Source organism: Corvus moneduloides, chromosome 8 (genome assembly GCF_009650955.1).
Source record: "Corvus moneduloides isolate bCorMon1 chromosome 8, bCorMon1.pri, whole genome shotgun sequence".
In the NCBI taxonomy this organism is placed as follows: domain Eukaryota; kingdom Metazoa; phylum Chordata; class Aves; order Passeriformes; family Corvidae; genus Corvus; species Corvus moneduloides.
The window spans coordinates 6,289,094-6,314,705 of NC_045483.1; the positions used below are offsets into that span (position 1 = coordinate 6,289,094).

At 36.8% G+C, this 25,612-nt stretch overlaps 1 protein-coding gene across 1 annotated transcript in view; it reads left to right on the plus strand.

Moving 5' to 3' along the window:
• The window catches only part of RAB11FIP2 (RAB11 family interacting protein 2), a 32,221-nt gene extending 16,310 nt beyond the window's left edge, over positions 1-15,911 (plus strand). The window contains exons 4-5 of the mRNA XM_032115800.1: positions 7,660-7,705; positions 11,299-15,911. Coding sequence (XP_031971691.1) covers positions 7,660-7,705; positions 11,299-11,526 — 274 coding nt within the window. The 3' untranslated portion in view covers positions 11,527-15,911. The remainder of the gene's footprint in view (positions 1-7,659; positions 7,706-11,298) is intronic.
• Positions 15,912-25,612: the final 9,701 nt, after the last annotated feature.

Consider the following 25,612-nt stretch of genomic DNA (forward strand, 5'->3'; position numbering starts at 1 on the left):
AATTCTTGTTTTGCAAATATTACAAAATCTGTTAGTTCCAGAGGTTTTGTATCATACAACCAGTGAGGAATTTTTAAGCAAACGTCCAGCGCTCTTAGCCAGCATTTACCAGTAATAATTTTGGTTTTATATTTCTTAATGCACTGTTTTGAAACTTCTACCTAATATTGCCTCAAATTGCACTCATTCTTACAATTACTGCTATTGTCATGGCTCTCAGGAGGTTAATTTGCAGTCAGAAGCCACGTGGCTTTTGTGTTGAACACAGTTAAAGAAACTGAGGGTGCTCGTGGAAAACAAAGATTGTTTTGTGCCATAACCAAAGCTTGTGCATCGTTTTTCTGAAATTGTTTTTGTTTAGGAAAATACATGACACTACACTACAGGCTAATAAACTGATGTGAAAATTTCTCAATTTACACCACTTGACAAGTGCTAAAAGAAAAGCATCTTTAATTTTAATGTGTTATTAGGACCTTTTTAGAGAGATTGTACAAGTTATTAACAAGGTCCTCTGAGACAGGAGACGGGTAATTAACAAGACCTACAGAAAGGGAGTTTAGGTAATTAACAAGATCTTAGGCACTGGACACAGGGAGACAAATAGTCCAATATTTAAAGCTGACAGGTTGTTACTAGTCAGATTGAATTCCAGATCTGGGAAACTGGATTGATAGGTGTTTGGAAGCTTTCTACTAAGCAGTTATATATATATGCACACATAAAAAATGTGTGTGTCTGTGTATACACATATACATATATGTGAATCTAGAGAGGCATTAAAAAACCCATCTAAAGTAGCATTTTCTTGACCTAACTATTGTTATACTTCAGAGAAAAGAAGATAAAGCTTGTGTCTGCATTCTGATTACACTTTATCTCAAGTTGTAGCAATAAGTGTGTCACATTCTAAGCAATGTGGAAGATGGAATACTGGAGGAGAAAGAACCTTGTATCTTATTAGTCTTCACTATAACAATTACAAATAATGCTCATATTTATAGTATTAGGCACTGGTGAATTGGAGCATAAATTATGAAAATACTTAAATTTTTTTTTCTGTATTCTCTTACTGCTTCGGCTGTTTTTCAAATTTGCAACTCAAAAAGAAAAAAACACCAACCCAACCTTTAAACTCTTTTGCATATTTCTGCTTTGTAATTTCTGAATGTGGTTATTTTCTTCAGCCTCTCTCCCCCCTTCATCACATGTGGCTGTTAGAGCTGCCTGTCTCTCCAATGTCACATGTTCCAAACAAATCAGGGACTGCAGTTTTGTTTTTCCCAATGGAGGCAATGTTTGAAATAAGCAATGCCTCTGCATTTTGATATGGTCATTATTAGATTTGTAAAAAAACGAGTGAGGTGCCATGAAAACAGGAGGCTCTTGATCACAGCGATGTGTTTGGATCATATTAAATTGTTAGGTCTAAAGAACAGCTGATGTCTGCTACATTTCAACAAACATTAACATTTTGAATGTGTGATGGTCAGGTAGTTAAAGAAGCTTTTGCTACATCCTGTTGTTCCTCTGGGTTACTGCTTGTCACTTGAGCTCTGAGAGTAGAGCAGGTGCTTGTCTCGAGTCAGCTGAAGTTCTAAAGTAAAACCTGTTATCCCAAACCACACTGAGGGTGAGTTATTAGTGCAATAACTTCAACATAATCAAAGTCACTGTTAAATGGTTTCAGTCTTGCAGAGTTACTGGCAGCAGCTCCATTGGAAGAACCCCAGAAGTTGCCTGGTGAGAGCAAAGGGTTGTAGTGGCTGTGTATTTCTCTGCCAAATAGGACATCCAGTGTGCAATACAATTCACTATTTCTAATTTTCATGTGCCTTTTTCAGAAATGTTGCTCTCTATATATTACTGTGCTTGCTAAAGCAATAAAATCTGTTAAGACGTTTTGGCATATTTATCCTCTGTTAGTCAAAAAATGGCATCAGGTGAACTATGGTATTTTCAGAATTTTGTTTCCTCTGTTAGTGTTAGCGTGTCTTATTTTAAGAACAATGTACTTCTGCATTCCTTTTCTTGAAATGAATAATTTTTTTTCAGTTCTCTTCTGAAATTTGACTAGACTTTAGTCAACTGTGATCTACAGTCTAGGTAGAGTATTGATGGACTATGACAGTGCTATAATGGTTGTCTAGACCATTAATATTTGTTGATTCAGTGTGGTAAGGCTGTCAGTGGAACATTATTTCAACAAAAGAAATACATTGCTGGTACATGAGAGGTAAAGAGAAATTAAAAACAAGCAGAAGTCATGCAGAGATTCTTAGTCTGTCCTGCCAGGGCTGTTATCATATGATTTAAAAGATCACTGCATGTGATAGGAGAATAATGAAATCTTTTGGAAAGCTCCTACAAAGCAGTGGTCACAGCATTTAGGACATGACTAAGGTGGGCTGGAGCAATCAATTCTTAGAGGGATATTGTAGAAATACTCAGTATTAATCTTGACTTTTGCAGACTCCTCACCAGCAATCAGTCACTCCTAATTAGTTGACTGTTTTAGGGATACTGCTAGGAAAGTTCATCCTGCTGGCTGCATGACAAGACTTTTTCGAGCTTTCACTGTCTCTTGGTGCACATTAGAGCATGCGAAATCTTTTTTGAGAGGATGTATGAGCCATATTATCTTTCCCAAGGGAAGATGGGCTGCCTGTTCTATTTAATTTTAAAAAAAGAATAATTTTTTCTATTGTTTCTTTATTAATAAATGCAGAAACTATGTAAAAGCAATGTATTTTTTTGTGTGTGTTTCATTATTATAAGAACTAAGAATTAGTTCTACAGATCTGGAAATTTCAGTGTAAAGTGTAATTTTAGGGTTGTTTGATTTATTTGTTTGTTTGTTGTTGACTTAGAGATCTCTAATAATAGGGTCTTCTAGTGGAGATCCTGGCACAACTTTTAGTCTAACAGTTCTTTAGTGGTCTCTTGAGAAAAAGACTTTTTTGCTATAGCACAACTCCTAGTAAAAGGAGAAATATTTATATACTTAAAATTCTAACTAATCAGGAAAAGGCAGTGATAGCCACAAAACCTGATCCTCTTTTTGTGTCTTCCTGGGGTTACCCAAGCTCCAAAAAGCCATGGAACATGGCTTGACAGCAGAGCAATTTATATAATGAAGTGTCTTAAGTGATGTTCCCTAGAATCTAATTGCAAAATAAATGTTAATATGCTTGTTCTGTACTTGTTTAGCTGCCAGACAAGACAGTCATTCCTTCTCAGAGTATGAAGTGAACTCTGCATTGCCAGGCACAGCAGGCTGACAATATTCTATGGAAGGCTAAGTTTCTGAATTTCATTAACTGTATCTGATTTTATTAATTTCTTTTGGGTTTTTTTTCCTAGTGCATTGGTAATAACCTAAATGGCATCTTAATATTTCAAGGTTTTGATATATGTTGAGAGAATCCAAAGAAAAATGCATAAACACTGTAGTAAGAATCAGTCCAAAGACCAAGAAGTAGGATAGGAATAGGAATTTCAACTCTAATGGAAAATGAATATGGCAGAGCTTTGCTAATTACCTGTATGCAGACATTCCATACTAAAGGAAAGAAACTGAAAGCTCACACTTAGCTCATTGGTATAATGGATATTTTACAGAATGTTAACATAAATTTTAATACTTTGGATAGTATTGATTAATGTAAATATCCTGATTTTAGTTTCTAATAGTATACACTACTATCATGTAACTAATATGAGTAGCAAAAGTAAAAAGCTTTTGCTCCTTAAGAAAACACTCTTTGCACGGAGCATAATTTAGGAGTCTGATTCCCATTCATTATGTTGTCAGAGTAAATGGCAGTAAAATGTTTAAATCAGTTACAGGAAAGATTTGATAAAGATTGTTTTAATCTCTAGGCATTCAGAAGCTAAATATTTAAGCAGCCACTAGACCTAATGTTTGAATTTTTAACTACCATTAAACTTCAATAGACAAAATTATAAGATGCACTCATAAACTTGAACTTGTGGCACATCCTGAACACAACTCCACTGTATTCTTCCCATAGAAACTGTAAATTATCAACATGCAATGGAAGTATAACTACCATAAAAGATAGGTGTTATGAGGAAAAAAAAGTTTTATGTAGTTCTAATGAAATGTTTTTAAATAGAGAAGATAACAAGTGCAAAATAATGTGCTTGCTCTGATTGTGAAGTAGTAACCCAAACCCCTCTACAGAAGCAGCATTGCAATGTATCTGTCTCCATTATTAGTTTATACTATTTTTCTTTCTCATCACTTTCTCCCCTCAGGAACAGGGCGATAGGAAAGGGTTCTCATCTCAGATGAGCTACAATTGAAATCCAAGCTAATAAAACCCCAGAAATTAAAACAAACTTTACTATTCAAGAAAAATGTAAAAAGAAAGTTATATCCAAAGCAGTAAAATAATATGGAATAATAAAATAATGGATATGATTTAATCTGATAAAAATGTAAGTTTATATAAAGTAGCTGTTAAGGACGCTAATTGAATTCCCAGATGAGTGAAATGAGGTACAGGACTAATTGCTGTGTTGGATTGGAGAAGTCTATTCTACCAGAGAAGGGTAGGGGTGATGTACAAGTTGAGTGGCTCAGTGTCACTTCCATGATCCTACTGAAGCTGATTTTTAGTCTGTGCTGATTTACCACCCTTCAGTAGCTCGTGTCTTAAAGGCGATCTGAGAGAATGAAAGTTTATTACTTGTAGGAGAAAAACAGTTAAAAATCAGTATGGGACCTGAGGCATCATCTTGAGGTACATGAGGAATGCATTTGTTAGAAAAGAAATATCTTTTTACTTGTAAACTGAGCAAATTTAGTTTGGGCAAAATTGACAAACAATAATTATAGAATCCCACAATGCCAGTTTTTAACAGTCACTGGTCACAGTAAACTGCACTCAAAAAACCCCCACAAAAATCCAGAAAGATACTTTTTTTTTCCCCAAGCTGTGAACATGTGAACTTCTTCATAGCAGAAGTTCCCTGCCAGTTTATCAAACCCCGGGAAAAAAACCCAGAGGTTGGATTATAACTCATGCTATCACTATGAACTGTGACTGTAACACAGGAAAAAACAATGTTATTTTTTACAATTGCTTAGATCAATGATTTCAGAATGCTTTTAGGAAGTCAAGAGAATGGCTGCTGGAATGATGCTTGTCAGCGTGGGCTGCAGTCCTAGAGGCCTGTTTTCTATAATTATTGCCAGTAATCAAGTGAGATGGTAACTTTAGAGGTGTATTATTGTGATGAAATTTAAATTAAAAAATAAATGCTCTCGTGAATTTCAATACACCAAAGAGACAACTCCACCAACTGTATGCATTCATAACTTTACAGGATTTTCTTTTGAGGCATTACCTGGTCCTCAGACATTGAAATAGGCGTGCAGTGGTGGGAGTCTGCATCTGCTCACACTCACCTCGGGCTGGGAGCACTGGCAGGAAACCCTGCGGAGCTCAGCAAGGCCGACAAGCTACCACCTTACTTAGCAGACACTTTGATTTAGAAAAATGTTTTTATATGCAATCTCAGCACCTGTTTCTTCCTTGAGAAGCAGTATATTTTCTACATATCTCCTTAAAATATGAGTCTTCATGGAGTTTGGATTTTTATTGGGGAATATTTTAATAGCTTTTCATTTTTTTTGCAAGCGTATTCAAATTTCTTCTTGCAAAATACACAGATGTTCTCTTTTGTAATTGTAGTTATGATGTCCACAATTTTACAGAAACGATTGCAGGTTTTTTACTGCTTAAAAAAACCCTGAACAACTAGTCCGTATTGCCAGTGATTTATACTTCTAATTTTGAAATGCAGCTTCTTGTAGTCAGAACTGCTGCTTTCATTTTAAGCTGCCGCTATGAAAAAGAGTCCCAGAACTTATTTCACAGAAACTATAAAGTCATTCAGGGCAGTGAAAGATCCTGCTTTTTTAACCTTTCAGAAAGTTGCCCAGTTGAGCAGTCAGGCCGTATTATTCTATATCTTGTCTAACATGAGGAAACAGTCCCAAAAGAAAGATATCCCAAATTAACGCCACACTTCGTTAAATAGAGACATTCTTGGTTTTCACCAAGCTAATTCGATCCAGTTCAGTTAACTCATTTTTTTTGTACTCGGATCACGGAAGGCAGCCATGAATGGAGCGAGTTCATCATGTGTTTGACACATCAGTGTGAGGTTGAAAGGAGGCTGCGAGGGAGGAATCCTGCCTTTGGCTTGGCGGACAATACCCGATGAAAGAGGCCCCTCATTCAAAAGTGGTCTCCAGCAAACAAGGCAGACTGCTGGGGATCACTGTTACAAACAGGTAGAATGGGAATTAGCCAAACTTGATTCCTCAGACACCTCTGGATTTCTAGTTGTGACTGTTCCTGTAATCCAGTCTCTGTCTAATACCCTCAGCCCACAGATGGTTTACAGGACTTCTGTGTGAGCACAGGTTTGCCTGCTTTGGAAATTAAACATCATGTACAGAATAAAAAAAAAAAAAAAAGTAAAAAATAAACTTTAATATGAAAAAAAGAGTCTTTACAGAAAAATATCATCATTTGTATTTTATATATTGTACATATTTTAAGTTCATAAATTTTTTCCCTTCCGCTTTTACACCATGAAATACATGACTTATAGATTCAGATAACAGAGTGGTAAACAGTCACAAAATACTTTCCCTGCTTTAAAAAATCTTTAAAAAAAAAAAAAGTGTAGATATATTTTTGTAGCTCTCAGTCAAACATCACCCTCAAAGCCAGTACATGCAGTCTAACAAAACAGTAGATTCTGTGATGTGGAAGAATGTGTCTGCCGTGGTGCTACCAAGTAAATAATATTTGTGAGCCATATCTGAACTCTGAACACATTTTCAGAGAATGTTTTCTCTCCAAACTTGCTGTAGCAAGTACCTAAGAACACAGCAACACTGATTTTTGAAGATACTTGCTAATAATTACACCAAGCTGAGAGAGCAGTGGGCCGTTTCTCAAGCCTGACATTTAGACAGTGGCTGTTTTTATCAGTATCAACAACATCATCAAAGAGCTATGCTGTTTGGATATGCACAATAATCACCAGGTTTATTAAATAATAGCTTATTTACTCAATTTTAAGTACAAAATAAATGTAGCTGACAGAAGATGGCTTTTTAGTCCTGACTTAAGCTGGTGATCTCACTGGAATTTCTACAGGAACTTTGTCCTTTAGGAGCTGCCATGAAAGCTGGGAATACCTGTTAGTCTGTAGGGTTTGGTTGTTGGTTTTTATCAATCTCATCCCAGGGACTGGTTTCTAGGATATTTCATTTAAAGTAGCACTTCATGCTTAGAAGCTCAAGCTAAATCTAGATATAAGAGGAGAAATAAGGAAGCCCAATCCATAATAGCCTTTCTTGCATTTCTTAATTAGTTATTCAAATTTTATGACAAAAAGAATATGAAAAATACAAAGAATTATGAACAAAATATATTAAAATTTCCTTTAATTTCTAATATTTTCTTTTCCTAAGTTTAACAAATCAAGAAAATAAATCATCTTAAATACTTTGTAGCTGCATGCCTAATTCAGTACTGTCTTCTAGTAGATGTTTTGGTCAAATAAGTGTACACTGCTAATACTTGTTTGTCTGGTTTTTTTCTCCTACAGTTTTAATGTGAATCCTTCTGGCACTGAGGATCTCAGGAAAAAAACGGTGAGTTATGAAATGTTACGGAAAGCCATCAGTAAATGCCAACTAATTGGTATTTGTGTAAGCTTATAAGCTTTTGTTCTTTTTTTAACCTCTTATATGGAAGTGTTGGGGGTTTTTTTGACATATCCAGAAAACCTAAATAGAAAAGCACAGGCTTAATGTATATTTGGAAATAAAGAAGAGTTTTGCACTCAGTATGGAGTTTACCTGTGGTATGATGAAGAAGGAATTTAGTTCTTTGCACAAAAAGTAAGAAAACCCAAAAACCTGGAATTTTGGGGGTGGTTTAGATGATTCTAGAGACATAATGGTCAGGTGAGGAACTCTGCACTAGGCAGTGATGTATTAATTGACCAAACAGGAGTCATTACTATAATCAGAGACTTGAGGACAGTCTTTAGAAAGCAGATCAAAATTGAAATTATGATCTCATATATGATAGGATTAATAATACACGTAATAAATGAACAGCTGAAAACACTAAAAAATAGAAATACTAGAAGGTAATATTCCAAACGCTCTTGTTTCTAAAAGCACTGAGAATAAATTGTGTACTAAGAAAAGGCAAAAACTAATCCACAGATTGCCTAGGCAGTGTCTTTGTTTGAAGGAAAATGTGGTCTTACTAGAATTTTTTCTGTGAATAGATGACATCTTTAAAAGTGGGTTTGTTTTCAATCTCTAAAATATATAGAAAACAAGTTTCACAAGCAAATATGACTTTGTACTGTTTGTTTTCTGCTGGTTTATGTAAATGACTTGTAGTAACATTTGATGTTATTGTAAATGCCCAAGTTTTTATAATGTAAGTAGCTGGTGGGAGATGTCAGAGTATTTGAAGGCTGCCTTTGATCAGATAGTAAACTGAATTCTACCAGGCAGTTACTTAATCTCTGACAAAAAGAGACATCAAAAAATTGATTTAACTTAGCAGCCATTGTTTGTAAAGTAACCATAATTACAGTTTCTATGTGCTTGCAAATGTACTACTGCAAATCATGTAATTTATTGCTGGTAAAAGCATCGGTTTAATTCTTTTAAGAAATAAGATGTGAATTGTTTTATTTAAAGGATTTAAAGGTGATAAAAGAAATCCTTGATAATTTTTCTTTTGGAATACCAGCTACCCTAAATGTCAGTTGTAGGATTATGATGTGGTGCTCATTTAATGCAAAATACAAATTAGGTGGGGAAGAAACTATATCTCAATCATAGTTTTGAATGAAACCATTTGAATTTTTTTTAAATATTCAGGATTGCTTTCTAAGGTGTTTGAAGTAATTTATTATTAGATTCTGTAATAATAACGCTCACCAAGTTATTATATTTCTTCCTTGTGCATATTATTTAGTAATTGTGTTTGTATGTCTTCTCCTCTGATGCCAACACCTGTCTCTGAAAGCAGTGTTTAAATGGGAGCAGTAGCCAGTTGAAAGGGCAGTGTGAGCTCTTTAAGGCCTAATTAAGAACTGAAAGGAAGATGAAGTAAGTAGGACAAAAGATGTGAAAGTAGCTTAGATGATATTCCCAGAGCAGAATTCCTCATTAGAACAATGAAGAGATGATCAGGGATTGCCAGGCCTTCATTTTATCTAACGTTGTTTCCTCTGGCTGACGGTGTGTACCCCAACAGGGTTTTGTAGCTGAGACAATCATTCTTTTCATGGCTTGTTGCTTAGAATCTTTTTTTTCCTTAATAATTCATTATAAGATTATTGTTAGGCACTTAAATTGTGATATCTAAAGACATAGGTGTTCTTTATACATTCATATATCACCTATTGGCCCAAACTGAACTTACAAGATCTTCTTAATTTTAACAATATTAATTTCTAAATACTAGCATACTTTAGCTAGAATTTTCTTGCATAATTAATGTGATAAATTATTCCCCCCTGCCCCGAGACGTGTATGGAGCATGTGTATGATAAAACATCTTTAAAGCATATATATTACAGACAATTTTCCAGTAAACTTGATAGCATAATTAAAGTCATTATTGCATCTTAATTCCTGTTCCTTTGCCAAATCAGAATATTAGGCAAACCCTATATTTCAGGCATGTAAGTGTTAATGATATTTTTTCCAGTGTGTACCAAAATTTGCTACCATAGAGAGAAAGTTTTACTTCCTTCTTGTAGAAGAAAATGTGCTAAACTTACGACCACAAAGTGAAGTTATTTTCTCTCCTATACTTGTTGAAAATTGATTATTAACCAATTTATAAATTTCATCAGGTTAGCCATTTTAATAAAGTGAGAGTTATTGATTACTTACAGTCCCTTGACTTGGTAAGTTTAAAATACTGAATACACGTCCATAAATGTGACATTAAATGTCACAAATGTAGAGAGAAACCCTTAAAAGCACATATTTTTGAGAGCTACTGTTAGAATATAATTGATGGAGAGGCTGATCTGTCACACTTCAGCCTATTTGCAGGGCACCATCACTTTTAATGAGGTTCATTTGAAAACTTTGGCCAGCTGCATATTTTAATGGATGGACATGTGCCAGTGTGCAAGTATGGAGCTGTAGGGAAAGAAAAGGAATGGGGCATGGAAGGGGAATGAGTATGACTGTTATGTGGTGTGCTTCTTAGCTGTGCAAACTTTATCATTTTTAATGACATGCTTCTGCTGTAAACAAAAGCTGTCTCATGTGTCCTCTTAGAAGTGCAGGATTTTTTAGGTTCCATATCTTCTAAATGTTTTCATTTCTGAATGAGATAAAGCCTCCTGCCTAACATGTCTAATAGTGCTGATACTTTTATAAACTAACACTAAAGAAGATATTCAGGTTTATATGTTTTGGATCACATGTTGCGATTTTTAAGATGACTAATTTGTCCATCTCAGCTAATACCTGCACTTACTGAATCATCAGAAATCACTACAGAAACAATTTTGTTTTCCCTACTGCTTAATTCTGTGCCTCTCCTGCTATAAAGCAAGCAAGATCTTTTGTAAGTACACATTTATTTCTACCTAAAGCGCTCTGGTGCAAGTAAGAGGCAACCTTTTACCTTCACCTGAAATTTAAAATTGAAAGTTTTATTATGTGATTCAGAAGCCAAGGCCTGGAGAACTACTGGTGAGTAAAAATATGAATATGAAAGACAAATGAGGGCTGATGTCATTTAGAGCTGAGTAAATCCTTTGCTGTGATGCTCTCCAGAGGCAAAGACTCAGAGAAGTTGCAGTAGGAGTTGAGTTCTTAGGGCACTTCTCTTGTTCTTCTATAGTTAAGGTGGTTGGTTTCCCAAAGTGGACCTGCCACCTGTTGTTGTGGTTACTGCTTGTATGGTCACTGACTGTGACACACTGACTGTGTGTCCATCTCACTGAGAAGATTTTTTTCTGAGATGACAGTGTGGGAAATGTTCATCCAGCTGGGCAGCCCATCTCCAGTTGTCTGCTCCAGTGGGGATGTTGGAGAGAAAAGTGCTGCAGCAAACAGAGGTGTTGCTGAAAGAAATTGGTTTTCATGTCAAGAGATGCACATGAGAAACATGAAGAGCAATAACCAATCAATTTTCTGGGAACACTGAACTGCTTAATAAAATCTGGTGTTTTTCTACGCTTAACCTGCAGGAAGGAAATCCTTTCGACGCCACTGCAGGATACCGAAACCTCACTTATGAGGAGGTTCTGCAGGAGCTGGTGAAACACAAAGAGCAACTCAAGAAGAAGGACACCCACATTCGGGAGCTCGAGGATTACATTGACAATCTTCTGGTACGAGTGATGGAGGAAACCCCCAGTATTCTCAGAGTGCCATATGAACCTTCTCGGAAAGCTGGCAAATTTTCCAAAAGCTGAGATAGTGGTACTTGAGGGTACTTTCTGCTGAATACATTAGTGGAAGGAGATCACATTTTAATATTTTGACTTCTCTTCATTCCTTTTCTCCTAAGAAATTCCAGGAAAACGGGGAGGAGAGACAATGGCGTGGGTTTTTTCCTTTTTGTTTTTTTAATCAAAACACTAGCAGGGCTGCCAAAAGTAGTATTCTGTTAGATTACCTAAGTAACTTTTTCTTTTTTTTTTTTTCTTTTTGAAAACACCTTTAGGTACAGAATACTTAAAATAGAGTTAATAATACATATTAAATATGTCCATGCAGTTTATATAACAGCTTAGTGTTCACCATGTGGCAGTTTCAACTGGGAAGCCTGTGCTGTTATGAATGTTTTCTTGAATGATTATTGGTATTAGGCAAATATATTGATTCTTTTCTTACAGCATGCCATCAAGACCACTGTTTTCAATCCAGTGTAGTACTCTACTAAACCTAAGTGTGGTTTGTTGCAATGGAATGTAGTTCTGCACATATTAGAGGAAAACAGTGATGCACAATCCTTGCAGAGTAAATGCTGTATTCTATACAATGTGCTTTTTATAGAACAATGTAAAAAAACCCCGTGCCATTTCTGTCATGGCACATGCTGGAACCAGTTATTTTACACTTAAATGCTGAATTTTGTGTTTAATGAGTGAACTTTGGTAGTGAGCTCATGACATAAGGTTGTTTTGAGGATCTTTTTGTATGAATTACTGCATGCCTTTTTATGTGTTAAAAGTACTTTGAACAGTGTTCACAGAGGTACAGCTGGAGAACTCAAGTATGGAATAAAGATAGGAATACTTTTGTTCACTGCGATGGAAATGTAGGAGAAATGGAGAGGCTGACTTAAATAGACACGATAAATCAATTTAAGGTCGAGTTTTACATGATATATGTGTCTTAACTTTTTAAATCTTATGACAACAAAGTCTATGCCTTTAGAAATAGGCCATGTTGCTAAACACATATAGAGTACTTAGGCTTTTCATTAAAAATGTCCGTATTCCATGTAAATAGTTCTAAAAGTCAGTTTTCATTGAGGCAAATGAACCAAGAATGTAGTAAATATCTTCCTGATCGTTTAATAATTGTTTGTAAAATGATGTATGAAAAAGGTATCTGTTACTCAATGAATTGGAAAAATATAGTGATGAAGGTATAATGGGAAAATACTGTAGGAGAACCCTCAAAATTTTAACATGAATAGATTTTAATTTTAATTTCCTTAATAAGAGTCTTACTTGGATTTTCTGTTACTGTGAAACAGTAAAATGTTATTTAAAAAATATACAGAGAATATTTTAGATTTGGATTTAGGATGACTGTCTTTTCCTCTCTTTCTGCTCCTGATCTGTTGGGTTTTTTTACAGCACCATGAAATGGCTGCTGCCAAGGTGACCAAAAAGCTTGAAATTAAATTCCAGTTTTTTTCTTGTTGTTGTAAAAGATTTAAATATATTTTCATTTTAAAAACTGCAGAAATTGGTAATATCTTGAATATGTGGAAGGGTTGAAAAAGTTTTATCTGACTGCTTTTGATGTCATTAGTTTTGTAGGACAGCACGTAATTATTCTTGTTACAAAAAAAACTTCTTTGTACAAATATTCTCAGATTTCATTTACTTTTTTTTGGCTTTCCCTCCTTTATTTTCTTCTTTTATTTAGCAACTACCTCCCGTCTCCATTTAGCACTGTCCCTAAAATGTGTGCTGCCAGAGTTCCCAACCCACCAGTGAGATCCCTGGGTGTAGATCCCTGTGCTTGGACGGATCCTGAGAGATCCCAGCCCTGCCCAGTTGTAGAGCTCTGCATTTGTATTTTGTAGTGCAGAAACCCATCCCACACCAGGCAGTCTTTCTTTTGTCAAATGTATCAAGTTGTATCAAGTTTGGTACCTCAGAAACCACATGAATGTTCTTTTGACCCACTTAAAATCTCGATGACTGTAAATTTGTTGTAATGTATTCAAAGTGCCAAAGGTTATATACCAGGTTATGGTACGTTTGCTGTTGGAAGTTGGGTTTTGCACTCAATTAGATTTTAATTTTCTAATTCCACCAAGATGCATTTCGGTTACTCAGTATTTCCATAGAAGTTCTTAAACATTTTCAAATGTTTGGCCAAAGCCAGTGGTTTTCTCATGTTGTTAATGGGGAAATGTTCTGCAATTGTTTTGAATTCCACACTCATTTTCAGCTAACTGGTATGAGACCTTCTCTAGTATCCACAGTGCTTAAATCATACACACCAGTGAGGATTAACCACTGCACTAACCAGAGAATGTGCTCCAATGACTTCTCACATGCAAGCCAACTTTTAATTATTAAAATGAAACTCTACTATATTTAGCACCTCTGAAATCACTTCTTTTAGAATGTAAATGTAGAATAGCAAACTGCATAATTGACTAAAAGCAGATCATTTGACATATTTGCATACCGAGAACGATAAGCAGATTAAAGGTAGCGAAAAGATCAATTTTTGTGCATTAGTGAAGAAATTTAGTGAAGCTTTGAATGTGCTATCTAGTCTTTATCTGATCTTTAAGTGAATAAAAGCACCTATTGTTTCTAACAGTTTGTCAAGAAAGAGGGAAGAACAACAAATGCAATTTAAGAAGAGGTAATGTTGCTAAGAGAGGCAGAATGGGACATTAACAACTATGAAAATATTTTTATAGGGTTTATAGGTAAAGATACAAGCTGCTTTTGGAGCAATTTGTGAAGGATTACATACACATCATTTTCTAATCAGAAAGAAAATTTTAGCTTTTCCTATATTCTGAGATTATTTTTAAAAAGCATCTTCACCACAAGTATTTTTTGAACCATGCAGCTTTCAGATGAAAACTTTTCATACAGAGTAATTTGTATGTTGAAAACAAAGGAAGTTCTGTTTTTCCCGTAGGATAAAATTCTAGACTTTCTTGCAGATCATTTTAAACCCATAAAATCTTGCCACTTGTGGTCAGTCTTTCCTGCCTTTTAAAATATACAGGTGAAAATTTTGAGCATCTCCATATTATTTGGATATTTTCTCTCATAAATTAGCATAAGAGTTCATCCATGCATGCACTATACTTTGAAATTATCCTTTGAAACAGCTCTGCTCATAGCCGTGTATTCTGCTTACTTAAAGGACAAATATGAAGGCCATACTTTAATGTAAGTTGTAAGTCAGAAATAGAAACTTTCTGCCATTCAAGAAGGATATTTAATATTTATATATGTTACCTCTTGCTGCTGTATTTTACGTTTAGCTTGGTTTTCCACCTCCTAATGAATGTAGCATTCTGCCTAGATTATACATAACTACATTTATTGCTGTTGGCTCTGTGTCAAGAACTATTTGTAATTTTCCAGCTGTGGAAATGTTCCTTGTATTTAGAAAGGTTTCGTGATTTGGGGACCTGATGAAAATCATGCTCATTAGATACTAGCCTGCATTTCTTTCTGTACAGGATGCCCTTTCTTAGATGCATCTTAAAACAAACAGAACTGCTGTCTTAATGTGTTTACTGCTGCACTGGGGGTTTATTTACACTTCCAGCTTTAAAGAAAGATTATTGTCCTACATCAAGTATGTAAAGTGAGCTCATGCTTTTCTGCTCTTTATGTACCATTGCTGTTGTAGTTACGATAGAGGCGTTAGCTGGGCTTTCACAGTGGTGAATTTAGAGCATGTTGACTAACTTCCCCTTCTTTGAAGTACTTGCTGAAGGATTATAGCACTGCTGTGTTCATGATGCTAGATTTAAGGGTCTGTCAGCACTTTCGTATGAAACCCTATTTTCAGGGATTTCTAACTTAAAAGTGTCGATACAGTCACTGGAAGTATTTAATATGCAATAGGTAGCACTTTAATCTGTTTATGAAGGGGTTTGAGATTTGTTTCTGTTGAAAAGGTCACAGTTTCCTAAAGCATGGTGGGCATTTGCTTTATCTTTTATAATTTCTACATTGAAGAAGCCACTGTATGTTACAGGTGGCCGAGCCATTCCTATTCATCTTAGAAGCTTCCAGATGTCTTGTATTACAATGTATTATAAAAAGCTGAAGATCCAGGTTATATAGGAAGTCTGTAAAAGATATGAACATTACTTATAACTTAAGGGTTTTATTTTGTCTCGTGCAATCAATGGTAGTTTGTCTACATTTAAATAATGGTACAGAATCATAACTATATGCACTTGTGAGAACTATAAACTTAGAATGCATGAAAAACTTTATTTTTGTTCCATTATTGCAACTTCAGATCTTTTAATTTGATTAAAATGTTATCTTAATATTTTCATTTCTGTTCATTAAATAAATATTGCATGTCTAACACTAATAAAGCACCACAATGCACTACCGCAGTATTTCTTGATTTGTGACATTAATTGGTGTTATGCAAAGCATGTGACTCCTAAACTCCACGGTGTTGAGGCTCTCAGACCACAGAGGGGGGCATTTCCTTAGGGACAGCTCTAAATGAATATCCCAGATGTTTGCAGGGTAGCCATTAGGGGAAATCTCTTCGGTAGTGTCCAAAGCTTAGAATTAGTGAAAAAAAATGGCATATTCCTAAATGTACTAATCTGTATGTCCTTTTTAGTATGGTATCTGTGATCCCTTTAAATGCACTATTCCTCTGATGCCATGGCTGTCTAAATATTACCAGGAGACCTTTGGCACTGCAGGCCAGAACAGCATTTAGCATGAGAACAAACACTGTGCAAATTTTGATACGGAAAACATGTGACATATTTCTCTTAATACTTGACAGAACAAAAACCCATCCAGAATGACAGAAAACTGGAGCATCCTCCCCCATCACCCAGAAGTATTTTTTTCAATGCTCCCACAAGTTTTTCTCCTCTCCCATGAAGCAGCAAAACAGCAAAGTCTGTCCCCTGACAACAGCAGGTTTTCTGGATGGTAAAGGAGGCATGGAAAACAGTCCAGGCTTGGGAGAAGAACTCTGTGAATATTTCACCCAGTTTCTTGGAGCCTTGAATTCCACAGGGATTCCCTTGCAGTCAGCTTGCTCTGTGAACAGGTCCTTTGTCAATACGTCTATGGGCTTAGAAAGCTCAGAAAGGGTTCTTCTCTTAGAGGTGTCCATGCAGTGTGGTGGTTATGGGAAATCACAGCCAGTTATGAGCTGTCCATGGACTTCCACGTGTGTTTCTATGCAGATTCCATCAGCTGTGTCACCCCATGGCTCACGGATTTTGCAACTGTCCCGGTGTGTGAGAGGTGAGGAATGAGGGCAGGAGGAAGGCAGGTTTCAGAAAGCACCACACTGCCTATTGAATACCATCTGTAATTCACATCTGGTAACTAATCTCAGTTCCTGTGCCCGTTTGAAAAGGGAGCCACACCATTTCCCACCCTCAGAGGAATAATGTTTGTTAGCTGATACCAGCTGCAGTCCTACTGACAGTATGAGAGCCCAGCTTGATTAAACAGCTTCCAGTTTCACCAGCATGAAGTTGTCTTTGGAGTTTTCATTAGTAGCCACCTCAAGCCCCTAGTAAAGGTTTTCAAGGATATTTTAAATATAGTTTAGCAGTTAAAAGAACTATTGGAATTAGATGTAAACTAAAAGTATCATTAAGGACAGTTCTCTCTCCAGTTGCACTTATTAAAGTTACTTTTTATGGAACCATAGAGAGTAAAGATCAGGATTTCATTTCCCTATTTTAATTTGTTTTTATGGGAGTGTTGTGCAAGTTCTGGCTGCAGCTCACTTGGGATACGTTACCCTTTTGTGTAACATTGGGCATGCTGGTAAAGTTAAATGATGATAAATCCCATCTCTTCTTCTGGATTAATGAATTAAAATTTGGATTATTTTTTTGGATTGTTTTGTGATAGTCCATTTTAGGAGAGATAGGAATAAGTCTATCTGCTAAAGGAAGCTGTTTTCTCTGTACTGCTTATTGAGTTATTATGCGAGAAGGCTACCACACTGAGTGCAGCCCAACCTGGAAACTGTGTGGCATTGATTGTGTAATATTTAAACAAATACCAGTATATTCAGTGCTGGAAGCCAGTGGCTATTACATGGGGATTATTGCAATGTATTTATAATGTGTTTTTACAGCATTTAGTAATGTAGATCAGTCTCTGATAAATGGATGATGATTTAGGACAGAAAAGTACCCTCCGTGGCTAAACACTGACATGTTTATACTTTAAAAGTAAGCAGCTTAAAAAGGTTTTAGGGCCATGCAACGTTTAAATGAAGCTGAATACTAAAAAGGGGAGAAACTTTGCGGGATGTTTTTTGTTTGTTTCAGCCTAAACAGTGTCTGCTGTGTGACATGCAGGGAATGAATAGAAGCAACACTGGGGAGATTCCAATGTTAGGATCAAAACCTAGTAGGACTAGGAGTCTGATTTTAAGGGATCTATTTGCCCAGTGTGTGCCAGGTTCTGTTTGTAATGGGAAGAGGTAACACAGCATCCCTTACTAACAAGATTGGTGGCAGGGTGAAAGCCCCCTAAAAGTGGGAGTTTAACAGGGAGATGATTTCCCAAAGTTTTAGCTGTGGGACAGGTGTTGGGCAGAAGCAGAGCTGTCACTTCTGCTTTTTCAGCCCTGCTGACAGTGGTATTAAATTCAGGGATTTTCGGAATTCAGGACAAACCACCTTCCTAGGAAAGTTAGGAAGTGTCTGAGGAAATTTGGGGTGTGCAGCACATGGCTGGCCAGGTTGCCTTTGCTGTTACTTGAAGTGGGTGTCTGGCTCAGGGTCTTGTGGAGTGGCCAAAATGTGTCCTATCACCTCCTCTAAATCATTCATCTGGGGCCTTCCGAGGTGCTGAATGTCTCCTTCTCCGATAACTTGCTGCTCACATTATGAATTCCTTGAAAATTGACTCCCTGGGACATCTTTAAATGAGACATCAAGGGTCTCCATTTAAATTTAATGAATACTGTGTAATTTGCCAAGGACTTCTACAATGCATTAGGAAAATCTGCCTCTTTGAGACCAGAGCTTTGCCAAAATAATGGCAGCTTAATTGCATCCTTTAAAAGCAACTGCTGACTCTCCAGCTATGGGTATTTTCCATTTCCTAATAAAATGTTTTCCCATTAAAGCAGCTTATTTCATTAACTTATAATTCATAGCTTAAATATGCTTATATTTTGTTAATTGTAGATTACTTAGTGCTTATTTTTAAGAAACACTGAAGCACAAAATACAAAATGTCAGGGTTTTTTTTAAAAGAAAAGTCTTGCCTTGTGCATAGCAATTGCATTTGGATAAGCAATTTAAATATGCTATTTTTAAGGAGTTTTTACATGCTATTTTAAACTAAATAATTAAACTTCTGTAACAAGAAACAATTTGAAGTGTTCATGCAATTTATAGTTTTAATTCCTTTATAGATATGTGCTCCAATATTTTATAGTTACGATTCAAAAGCTACCACAGTTACATATTTTAAATTGTAAGGATATATTGTGAGACTTCAAATTATTCTTTTCCAAAGTACACAAAGCCAAAGTATCTGATAGACTCTTTTGTGTTTTGTAAAAGTTAAAAGTGAGCTCTGGGAGAAGTAAGGTTTTCCTAAAAATTTGTATAAGCCTTTGTGTTGAGCTGCAGTGCAGCTCGATTTGGGTATGTAGCTTCAGGCACTCCTTTATCCAACAGGATAACATCGAATTTGCTTTATTTCTTTATAATTCAAGGACAACAGAGTAGGAATCAGTTTGCAGCAGATGCTGGGTACTACTTGTGAGGACCAAGTTACAAAAGTGGATGCTTTGTGAGGCGTGGTCTTGGCTTTTTGGTGTTTGTGAAGTAGGTGGCGTGTAAATACCAGGCTTGTTTGTGTTTCCAGGATCAGATAGAAAACTTCCTATTTTCTGATACTTTCACATTGAAAAACATTTTAATTTTTTTTGCTAATGGCCAGATTATATTTGGCTACAATGCATGTAACATTTCTCTTGATTAATGTGACTGCTGTTTGAGACCCTCTTGTAATTGGCCTCATAATCCACACACAGAGTACTGTGAAATAGTGTGAATTTGAAGTTGAGAGACTGATGAAAGGAACATCCATCAATAGTGGGGAGACATAAAATAATCCTAATTAAAAGCAAAAGAATTGTGTGATCTGAATTAAGATTCAGTTGGTAGATTCTGAAGAGTATTTTTTCTGGTAAGTATTTTTATTATAACTGTCCAGTATAATTGCTTTAGAAAAAACTCATCTGTTGTGTTTAATGGTATAAACTTTATTAGCTCTTTATAAACCAAATACTCAATAAGGGTCTGGGACTTAACCTTTGTTTCATTGGATATGATTTCAGATGGTTTAAGCAGAATTTTATTGCTGGAGTTGATCACCACAGTTATATTTGCTAACAGGCTCACGGTTATTCTTTTATCTGTTTCAGGATTTTCTGTTTAGTTTTGAGTGCTGAACATTTCACCACAGTCTATTTAGAGCATTATTTAAAACTTGTTCCAGTTCTCTTCATTCTTACTCACGCCCATGTGTTAAACTACTCCAGAAACTGGCTTAGCTCTGACCATATTTGGAGGCTGTTCCTCTTCTTTGCTCTTGGGCTGGTTTGGACGGGGCCTTACATCTAAAGTAACAAATGAAATATGTGACGAGAGCTGACTGCCAAAACCGGGATCTAAGCAAGTTTCTGAGGATCTCATTGGAAAACTATCCTGAACTTTGGAAGGGTGACTCAAAGCCACATTCTAAATCGAGCCAACCGCAGTGAAATAAATGGCAAGGTGAGAACAGATTTCTTGAATAAGGTGTATGTTCCCCTAAGACCAGAAAGTTGCTTTAATTCTAGGGGAAAGGGAGCAAATCAGCAGATGAATTTCAAGTATCAGTCAGGATGGGTTGCTCAGGATGTTCTTTGTCTGCAAGCCCACAAACCTTTGCATTTCCTGTCTGGGTTTACTACACAGAAGTGTGTCAGCCAAAGAGCATTCAAAATGAAAGGTAACATTTGCTGATCGTGTCATGTGGGACATCACTGACTTGTCTGGAAAGCCGCCAAGTCTGAGGACATGTTCTGTTAAATACACTCAGTGTCTTCCTCATCTGACTTAGGACTATGAGAACATTCAGCTCTGATTCATTAGTTTTAGGCAGTTCATCTGAATAAAGAGGAGACCTGAATAAAGAGGATTTCCCTGAATCCTTCCGAGAAGCATGTAGACTTGCAAAAAACAGCTGCTGTAACTGAGTGGAAAGCTGTGCTTTGTGGTTGTGTGTGTCTTAAAAAAAGCTGGCATTGGAAAAAAAAGAGAGTTCTGTGAGAAACCTAAGCCTCTCTCACAATCGTGGCATCTCTGAAGGTCACAAAACTTCAAGATGTTTAGAAATAGCCGGAGAAAAGCATTCAGCAATGGTGGTCTGTAGCAATCGGGAGCTGGAAAGAGAAATGTTAATTTTAGAGGGAGAGGAGGAGTTTGGGTAGTTGCTGTGTTGAAAACTTATCAGATGTTAATACATGAGGTAGCTGTAGAAGGGAACAGCATCTCTCTCAGAATATAAAAGGTGCAGAATGAGCTTGTTGAGTTTTCCAGGGGCAGGGGATGAGAAGCAATAGCTGCTTCCTTTCAGGAGGCAATAACTGGCTGGCTGCAGTAAGCATTGCTCTTCAGGAGAGCGGTGGATGCTGTGAACACAAACAGTAACAGGTTTCTCAGATTTTCCTGGAGCCTGGGAAAAAAATCACACAAATTGTCCTCCAAAGTAAATTACTTCAAGTACAAGCCTTTGATTTTATTTATTTATTTGTTGCCCAAAGGACAATAGCAGATACTAAAAATATTAAATATTTTACTTCTTTTTTTGATTCTACCTTTGACTTGTCTTGGAAAGAAAAATTGTCTGACTAAAGGCTAATGGAGCTGTTCAAAGACTGACATATAAACAAAGAGTGATGCAGTTATAAAGGGAAGATGTCAGGTTAGCAGAATTGTTATTACAATTAAAATCTTTCAGTGCAATGGTGGTCTTCTGCCAGGAGCGCTATTTGTGATGTCCTGGGACTGTCCTTCCCTCAATAAATCCCCATACAAAGCAGCTGACATTCTAGCTTGGGAAGAGTTACTGGCATGATGCTGGCCAGCTGGAATCACCTCTCAGGCAGTCCCAGGTACAAAGTGATGCTTTCTCTGAAGTATTTTAGAAGGCGATGCTTTCTCATTAGAGCATTTAGACAATTACTGTGGGATAAGATCATCACATTCTAAAATATGCAGGATGTCGTATTTTTCTCATTGCTAACCTAGGACTGGTACTTGGACAGCACAGTCAGGGTCTGAAAGCCTTTAAGCAGTTTGTAGCCCTTGCAGTTAGCACAGGAGAGGATCTCAGCACGACACTTGGATTATTGTTATCTGTACATTGTATCAGCTTGTATTATAGAAATGCAGAATGATTTGGGTTGGAAGGGACCTCAGAGATGATCTACTTCCCACTTTCCGTAAGACCAATCTGGCCTTGAACACCTCCAGGGGTGGGGCAGCCACAGCATCTCTGGGAAACCAGGGTTTCCCCACCCTCACAGGGAGGAATTTCTTCCTAATACCTAACCTGTCAACTCCCTCAACTACTGTGCATTAATTATATAGAGTGTTGGAGCACTGAGCCTCCCTGCTTCCCACAGGTATAAAATGTGTTTATTTTGATGTGGCCCTGGAGTTTACGCTGCCTTTTGCTCCCTGTGGGAAAAGCTGGCAGCATATCTGCTAAAAAACATGAATCTCTTTTATCAGACCGCTGCTCAAGAGCAGCAAAACTCAGGAGGCTCAGTTCTATGCAAAACTTTTTTTCCTTTTTTTGTCTCCATACCCTTACAAAGTTGTGAAATTCCTAATTATTTTTTTCAAACTTTGGTATTAGTGCACAAATTTGGCATTATACCAGGTCAAAAAGAGCTTAAAAGGCTACTAAATCCCAATATTAACAGTTATTCCCACTTTGCCCCTGTTTTAATGACTATATTAGATCCAGGGGAGTGGACCCTTATCCCACCTGTTTTCAAAGTAGCAATTAGCTTTGCTGACAAAGAGGAAAATTTAGGGCTAGATATAAATCCTGGTCCTTGGGAATGAAATATTTTGGCTTGTCTGATATTAAAATTGCACAAAATACAACGTGTTTGTTGCCCAGGATTTTTGTGAGTTGGCAGCAGCATCATTCTGTTGCTTTCTGAGTCTTTTTCCATTTCTGACACAGAGGTAAGCAGGCAAAGATGTTGATTTGCCACAGCTTCAGTTGTGAATATAAGCTTCTCCTTCAGCTATTTAATAACACTTTTACACGTTCGTGCACCTGTACCTGTGTTTGGCTTCAAATAAGTGCAGAGCATGAACTTCTGCAAGTTGTAAAAATTAGGTGAAGAATAATAATAAATAAAATGGCACTCAGCTCAAGCATGTTGTATTTTCATTACTCATATAATAGCTCATTGGAATTATTTTCCAGATACAGTTCTGTATATTTAAGTATGTATCAGAATAACTGCACTTTTAAATCAAGAGTCAAGTAGCTACTTTGTATGCTGTGCTTATCTTAAACAGAGTTTGATTTAAAACATTTATCTTCCCCGGTATCATCTCCCATGTCAAAGCACATTTAAATCCTTCTCTGTTCCTAATATCACTGGTGTCTAAAATGGTATCTGAGTACAAAAGTTTGATGATTGCTCTGTTGTTTGCCCACTTTGTAGTTATTAGCTGCTCTGCCGTTGTTTTGAGTATCACTGAAGCTGAGAAGGAGAAGCCTCAGCAAAGTAAACTTTTAAAAATTAAAGCCAAGGTCAGGCTCCACCGTTAGCAACACTAGGAGACAGCAATTTAAGATGGGTCCAATTATGCAAAATCATGCATTGAGTTACAGCCTCGAGTCTCCACTGGGACCTGGGAGGTTGCCTGGGTAAAAATATCAGAGGCATTTCAGGAGGGGTTCTCTTTTGTTTCTCCCTTTATCTCAAGAGAGAACAATGCACTCTGGAATAACAGCTTTCCTTTTGAGGTCTGTAGCTCCAAAGGAAAGCCATTATCCCAGGAATGTTTAGTAAGTGCATTTCAGTGAGGGCAGCACACCCAGCATGAGGCTTGGGAGACATTTGGCACCTTGTTGCATTTTATTGGCTTGCACAGGCAGAACATTGAGACAACACCTCTGAATCCAGAAATAAATCAGTTGAGGCACATCAAGTGACCCACTAAAGCAGAGCAGATTTTTCTCTTTGTGTTCTTAATATTTAAACCAAGCGCCATCACAGCTAGGTGCTTCTTCAGAAGATCTTAGAAGAAGATCTTAACTTTCCCTCATTTGTAATTTATCTTTTCCTTCCAATAATTGGAAAGCACAAGCATACAGTGGTGCCAAGTGGTGATTCCCAGAAAGGCTGGGAATGAAGAGATCAGACTCGGTTTACTTGGATGATTTGTGTGGAAGTTAGGATAGATATTATTTTGCCAAAAAAAGTCTACTTTACTACTTTTTTTCTGGGTGAAAGAACATCATGTGCTATGCTTTCAAAGCACCTATCCCCAAGCCAAAACACTGTAGAGAGATATTGTAGTTTTCCTACTTCAGAAAACATCAAAACTTACCACCATTACATTTTCTCCAGTTCTCTGTGAATCTGAGGTATAAGGTTTCATAATTTTGATCATTTGTATGAAAGCATCCTTAATAAGAGAAACAGAGAGATTATGTTCAATAAAAGCAGAAACACAGTTCTGAATATGTTTAAACAAGTTTTTGCATTGATAAACAAAACTACTGGGTATGTTTTTCAATCACTCAGACACAAGTACTTACTGAAGAATTTATACACTGCTCAGGGCAAGTTACAGCTGGATCCTCTTAAAAACCTCAATCTTTTCTAACAAATGACTCACAAAACTAGTGTAGCTCCGAAGTTTTTCAGAAAATATATGTAATTAAAAGGGATTTTTGCCATTTGAACAAATAATAAGTTATTGTAAATATCTTAAGGATGAGATAAAAACCCGATATGTTTCTTCTGCAGAGCATTTCTCTTTCAAATATCCCAGAAACTGAGTTTCCAAACTGACAAATTTGCTACAGGAATTGTTCAAGTGTTTTTGACAGTGATGCTTCCTACCAAGCAGGGCTGAGGCACCTGGAAGGAAAGTCTTGTGCATCTGTGTAATGAGCTGAGTGCATGAGAATTTGCTGTTCAATTCATTCTGCAAGAGTTCTACTGCACCAAACACCTTTCCTTATGCAAGGAAAGTGTATTTGTAAATATTGCTGAAGTTCCTTTGAACCGTTGAAAAAGAAAGTAAATTCAAACTCTGACTCCTTCTGTCACCCTCTGGGATCTTCTCTCATCTTTGGATGTTGTTTAGCCCCCGAGACATCTCCTCTGCCTTCCACAGCTTGCAGGTGGACTCCTGGTTGAAGATGTTCCTGCATCAGCAGCTTCTCCTTCCCCTTCAGGATCTGCCACACCAAAAGCACTTTCCTCTACTCCCCGTGCCTCCATGTGGGCTCAGCCTGGTGAGGCATGAGGAAAAGCTGCTACTGGGAAGATAATGACACAGCCCTAGAGAGGAGGAAAAGTTGAATTTGAGCATCTCTCTTCTTCATGTCCATTGTAGAAGAGACAGTCTGTGCAACAAGGCCGTTAGCAAGTCTAACCAAGAGAGCTGGATTATTTCTTCATGACCAAAGCACTCAGGGGAAAAGAAATTCCCAGTCAGTTTAAAAAATATCTGGTGACTCACTGGGATGGGATGTCTATTGTAGGATAATTCAGGCTGGAATGGACCTCAGGTTGGATCATCTCGTCCAGCCTCCCATACCCTCAGGCAGCATCACCTTTCCAGGAAATCTGTGTTAATTAAATTGCTTCCTCACGGGAATGTAACATCTCATGGTTTTGTGTCTCAGAATGCAGAATTGCACTGGGTAACATCTTTTAGGATGTAAAAACAAACAAACCAACGAAAAAAACCCTCTTGCAATCCATTATACTTTTACAATGACTTCTTTATGTTAACAGGACTGTGTTTGTCAGGAATGGGAATGGAATTAG